This window comes from Muscardinus avellanarius (assembly GCF_963383645.1).
Source record: "Muscardinus avellanarius genome assembly, chromosome: 18".
Classification (NCBI taxonomy): Eukaryota; Metazoa; Chordata; class Mammalia; order Rodentia; family Gliridae; genus Muscardinus; species Muscardinus avellanarius.
The window spans coordinates 40,707,077-40,713,076 of NC_137804.1; the positions used below are offsets into that span (position 1 = coordinate 40,707,077).

The window sequence follows — 6,000 nt, forward strand, 5'->3', positions numbered from 1 at the left end:
TATAAAAAAAAAAGGTCTGGGAGTATAGCCCGGAGGTACAAAGCCTCTGGGTTCCACCCCCAGTACCACAAAAAAAAAAAATAATAATAATAATAATAATAATAAAATAAAATAAAACAGGGTTTTGCTAAGTTGCTGCAGCTCTCCTCAAACCTGTGATCCTCCAGTCTCAGCCTCCCGAATACTGAGTGTACAGGCTTGTGCCACCCCATCCTGCCACTATTCGTTTTTTACATCACCATTAATGGTTTTTGTCACAACACGTGATTTCTCTTATTGCGTGAACAATTCGGCCCTCTGTTTCAAGGGTGAGAAGGTTTACGATTTTTAAAACTCACGGCTTACCTTGAGTTTGACTGTCCCTTTATCTAAAAATGAAAATAAAATGAAAAACAGTTAAATGGGAGCCGTGTTTTCTCGCCTCCCCGAGCTAGTCTTTCAAACAGGAATGTTGCCAACCCAGAAGGGCTTCCTATAAACAACACACCCTGGCGGGACTGGCTGGTGTAACACTGGCCTGAGCTGACGGTGGCCGAGGACCGACAGCCGGAGCTGTTCGGGGGAAAGTCCTCCTGCCTCCCTACTTCATACACTGCACCCCGGCTCAAAGTAAGCCAAACCCCAGGGAAGAGGGGGCAGAGGGCGGAGGGGAGGAAGACGAGACCACTGTCCCCCTGGGCCTGACAGGCCGTCCATCAGCGCTGGAACTTTTCTGGCCTGAGTGAGTCGTTTGCGGTTCTGACACCTGTCCTGGGCTTCGTGGCCTCCAGGTCTTGATTAGACATCTTCTGTAATTCCTCCCTAGCACACATTCCTTCATCTTCTGCTAACAGAACTCCGTTTCCCTAGGGCAGGCCACTGGCCCGATTCGCACTCAGCGTGGCTCAGAGTCTATACCGCTCACAAGGAAATCTGTGCTCATCTGCATAGGCCCTCCCCCTGGCCACGGGGATTGGTTGAGGGTTGAGCACATGACCTAAAGAGAGCCAATCAACACAGGCCTTCTCCCTTGGTCGCACTCATTGGCTCAGCGTTGAGTCCGAGACCCGAGATCCACCAATCAGAGGGAATCTAGAGGTTTCCTCCACTAGTCTCGGGGAAACTGGTACTTATTCTCGTCTTTGAAAGAGAAACTTTCGCCGGGCGTGGTGGCGCGCGCTTGTCATCCCCGCCCTTGGGAGGCAGAGACAGGAGGATCGCGCAGGTTTGCGCGCTGGCTTAGGAGACCCTGTTTCCAAATAAAAATGTGAAAATAGGTCTGGGAGTGTAGCCCGGAGGTAGAAGGGCTTCCAGGAACCCCAGTACCACCAAAAAAAAAAAAAAAAAAAAGAAACTTTCCATAGAGGTTTGGGGCAAGGAGCCTGCCAGGCTGCTGTGGGCTTTCTTTGACCTTACAAGAGCCCATAGGCTTTGCTGCTGCTGCACCCAACTCGAATGGGATTCCAGCTGCCCTCCCGCCCTGCTGGGACCCCCTAGCTCCGCACTCCAGAGGAGAGGGGAACCCGTCTCTCCACGCCCCTGTGAGCAAAGGATGCCCGCACGTGGTCTGAGTTGTCCTCTGTGAGCTCCGGATGCAGGGCCCCACCCCGGAAGCCGGCGCCATTGCTTCTGGGTTTGTCCAAGGGGAGAGGGGAGATGGGCTGCGGCTGAGCTCCACTCAGTAACAGACCCTGATCCCAGGTCTGGCTTTAATGGCACAGGGGTGCGGGGTCTGAAATGGCACAGAGGTTGCCCTGACTCTTTCCAGATCTGCACCGCAGACAGGACCTCTAAGGATACTGTCCCAAGGCTGCCAGGTGGCTGGCCTTCCTGGCCTTCCTCTGTCCACCTGCCGAATGCAGCGGAGACAACCTGCCCTCGGGGCTCCCTCCCTCCCTCCCAGGAAGAGAAGCCAAGCCCCGCCACGATGCCCCAGCCCTGAAGCCCAGTGGGGCCACCATTTCCCAAGGGCGGGGAGCCTTGGTCAGGACCTACCCAGGATGGCTCCCTGGCTCTGGGCCACCACCTGGTCCCGGGCCACCAGCTGAGCCTGGACGGTGACATCCCTCAGGGAGTTAAAGATGGTCACGCTGATGACTTCCTCCACCCCGGAGCGGAAGACTGAGGGAGCAGCAATCAGATAGCCCCTGCAGGAAGAGAGTGGAGTAAGGATCTGATGTTCCCACCCCCAGACAGACCCTCACCTTCCCCTGACCACCCCTGACCTAGGCTGCAGCACCAGAGGCCTGCTCGGCCTGTCACTTGTGAAGCCCCATGCCGGCTGAGAATCTGGTATCGCTGGAGCCTCCAAGCACCGCACCCCACCCCTTGCTCTGACCTCTCTCCGGATTTTCATAGCTACTTCCTTCTGCCTCAGGACATTCGCACACATCACACCCAGTGTCCAAACTACCCTCCTTCACAAAGCCCTGATGAGACATTCCATTTCATCCTCCCAGCTACTCTGAGACGTGCTAACATTACCCCCACTTACAGAGTCCAGAAACCCCAAGCCGGTATGGCAGCACACACACCTATAAATCCGGTACTTGGGAGCCGGGCGTGGCGGCGCACGCTTGTAATGCCGGCATTCGGGAGGCTGAGACAGGAGGATCGCTGTTCGCAGCCAGCCTCAGCTACTTAGGGAGGCCCTCTGCAACTCAGTGAGACCCTGTTTCAAAATAAAGAATAAAAAAATAAGGCTGGGTATGTAGTTTGGAGGTAGAAATGCGCCTGGGTTCCATCCCCAGTACAATAAATAAGTAAATAAATAAATAATAAATAAAATCAATAAATAAAATGCAGTACTTAGGAGGCTGAGACAGGAAGATTGTAGATTTGAGATCAGCCTCAGCAACTCAGTAAGACCCGGAGCAGATTAGAGTTTCAAAATAAAAAATATAAAGGGCTTGAGAGGTAGCTTGGAAGTAGAACTCCCTTAGGCTCAATCCCCAGAACCAAAAAAAAAAAAAAAAAAAAGCCTCGCATGGTGGCGCATGCCTGTAATCCCAGTACTTAGGAGGCTGAGGCAGGAGGATCACAGGTTTGAGGACAGCCTCAACAACATAGTTGTCATCAACTCAGCAAGAACCTGTTTCAAAATAAAAATAAAATAGGGCTGGGGTTGTAGCTCAGAGGTAGCAAGACCCCCCAAAGCAAAAAAGGCTTTAGCTACTTAGCGAGACCCTGCATTCCAGAGGCTGAGACAGGAGGATCTGGGTTCAAAGCCAGCCTCAGCTACTTAAGTGAGGCCCTTTGCAGCTCCGTGAGGCCCTGTTTCAAAATAAAGAATAAAAAATAGGGCTGGGGTGTCACTTGGAGATAGAATGCCCTGGATTTCTGATCCCATCCTAGGTCTGTGCCCAGAGGTGACCTTAATATGGATTTTTAGGGGCATTTTTTATTGCTTTACCATCTTTTATGGGGTGCAGGCGGGAGACTGAATTCAGGGGCATTCTATCTCTGAGTTATACCCCCAGCCCTTTTCATTTTGAAACTGGGTCTCACTTAGTTGCTGACGAGCTCGACAATGTGCTGAGGCTGGCCTCGAACCTGTGATCCTCCAGTCTCAGCTTCTGGACTGCAGGGATTCCAGGTGTGCTCCACCCCGCGGGCTGAACTTGGCAGTGTTGGTGGTGGTGGGAAACCGTCCTGGACATTTGCAGTATGTTTATGAGGGTCTCTGGCCTCTACCTGGTAGACCCCAACAGAAGTGTCCCCCTTAGTTGCCACAACTAAAAACTGCCTCAGGGACTGAGAGCCCTGATTCTGCCAGGTGCCAGTTTTGAAAGAAATATTAGCACATTAAGTTTGCCTGGTCCCACCAGGTGTGGCGGGCTGGCTTGTAATACCACACTACTCCAGAGAGGCTGACACGAAAAATAAAATAAAAATAAAAAGGAGCCGGGCGTGGTGGCGCACGCTTGGCATCCCAGCATTCGGGAGGCTGAGACCGGAGGATCGCGGTTCGCGGACAGCCTCAGCTACTTAATGAGGCCCTCCGCAACTCAGTGAGACCCGGTTTCAAAATAAAGAATAAAAAATAGGGCCGGGGGTGTAGCACAGAGGTCGAATGCCCCTGGGTTCCATCCCCAGACCCGCAAAAAATAAAATAAATAAAAAAATAAAATAAAAAGGGCTGGGGTATAGCTTGGAGCTAGAGTACCTCTGGGGTTCAATCCCTACTAACCCACCGAGATCCCTGGCAGCAAACTGTGGGCACTTTTCAAACTAGGGTCAGGACGGGCAGACGCTGGCCGAGGACCACCCCTGCCCTGCTGTTGACGTGTTTTCGGGAAACTCCTCACAAGGGCTGTTTGAGCCCCGCGGGGTCCCAGCCCACGGCCCTGGGGCGGCTGGACCTGGAGTCTGGAGCCAATCCCTGGGAATCCAGCTAATGGGGCTTTTTCTCTCCAGGAGCTAGTTAATTCCCTGTGTCAACCCACCAGGAGCTCTGTAAGCAAACTCAGAAAAATGTCTAAGCAAAACAAACATTCCCTCTCCCACTGCCGCCCACCCCAGGCAAACAGCGGCAGGGCGCCTCTGCTTTCCTCCTCCTCCTCCTCCTCCTCCTCTCCTCCTTCTCCTCCTCCTCCTCCTCCTCCTCTCCTCCTCCTCCTCCTCCTCTCCTCCTCCTCCTCCTCCTCCTCCTCCTCCTCCTCCTCCTCCTTCTTCTTCTTCTTCTTCTTCTTCTTCTTCTTCTTCTTCTTTGCGGTACTGGAGATGGCACCCAGGGGCATTTGACTTCCGAGATACACCCCCAGCCCGATTTTTTATTCTTTATTTTGAAACAGGGTCTCACTGAGTTGCAGAGGGCCTCACTAAGTAGCTGAGGCTGGCCTCGATCCTCCTGTCTCACCCGGCTTCTCGGCTTCTTTTTTGGATTGACCTCGAGGGCATTCTGCCTCTGCGCGAGCTACACGGTCAAACCCCCCCCCCTTTTTTTTTTATTTTATTTTGAAATTGGGTCTCTCTAACTTGCGGAGGCTGGCCTCGAACCTGCGATCCCCCTGTCTCAGCCTCCCAAGAACCGAGCTCGGGTACCGGCGTGCGCCCACGCCCGGCATCCTCCCCTCTCGGCGCAGACGCGCCCGCCTCGCCTTTCCTCGCCCGGGTGCCCGGCTGGGGGGCGGCGGGGCAGCCCCCGCCCCTCGGGCCGTGAGGACCGGACTCCACGCCCGCGGGGCGGATACTCACGGGGCCTGGGGCTGCGCGGCGCGCACGACCCTGGGCGGCAGGAGCTGCAGGAATCCGAGGAGCAGCGGCGGGAGCAGGGCGCCCCCCATGCTCGGCTCTGCGGGGCCCGGGCTGGGGTCCTGGTGCAGCGAGCGCGCCGACCCCCGGGCTCTTTGTCCGCAGCCCCGGAGCTGTGCGCCCCGCTCAGCCGGGGACAGAGCTGGACAGCCCCGGCCCGCCCTCCCGGACGCCCCGCCCTCCATCCCGCCGGACCCCCTCCCAGGCCCCGCCCCGCCCCTCCGCCCCCACCCCCTGGCCCAGAGCCTCCCCCCTGCGACCCCGCCCCGACGGCCGCTGCGCCCTCCACCTCCTCTCTACCCCGCCAGGACCCGGAGCTCTGCGCAGTCTGGGGGACCGTTTGGGTAAACTGAGTCTAGCCAGGAGTCACACCTTCCAGGCCAGCCGTCTCTGACCGCCCTCGAATGCCCTTAGCCAGGCCCCCGAGTGGGCCTCCGGGACCCCCTTCCCGTCCAGCAGCGGGCTGGCTCTCACGCTGGGTGGTGGAGTGAGTGGTCCTGCAGGCTGACCGCTGCGGGGCAGGACAGGCGTGACCTGTGGCCTGGGCATGTAACCCTGGGACCGGGCAGAAGGTGCCGGAGGAGGAGGTGTGCAGGGCCCAGGGCCAGCCGGGACTCCTGGAGGATCGCAGCAGCCCCGGGGCGCCCCCCGCCGGGCACACCCCCAGGAGGCCAGGGGTCATCCTCAGGACAGAGCCCCTCAAAGCAGGCCCGCAGCCCCGGGCTGCCCAGAGGTTAACTCTCGCCTGGCAGGCATGAGACCTGGGTT

General features: G+C 56.6%; 1 protein-coding gene across 1 annotated transcript in view; it reads right to left on the reverse strand.

Annotated features, from left to right (window-relative positions):
* Nucleotides 1-5,264, reverse strand: part of CPAMD8 (C3 and PZP like alpha-2-macroglobulin domain containing 8) — a gene marked incomplete at both ends in the record, with an annotated part of 70,652 nt that extends 65,388 nt beyond the window's left edge. The window contains 3 exons of the mRNA XM_080715416.1: nucleotides 346-368; nucleotides 1,975-2,126; nucleotides 5,176-5,264. Of these exons, the coding sequence (XP_080571542.1) occupies nucleotides 346-368; nucleotides 1,975-2,126; nucleotides 5,176-5,264 (264 nt within the window). The remainder of the gene's footprint in view (nucleotides 1-345; nucleotides 369-1,974; nucleotides 2,127-5,175) is intronic.
* Nucleotides 5,265-6,000: the final 736 nt, after the last annotated feature.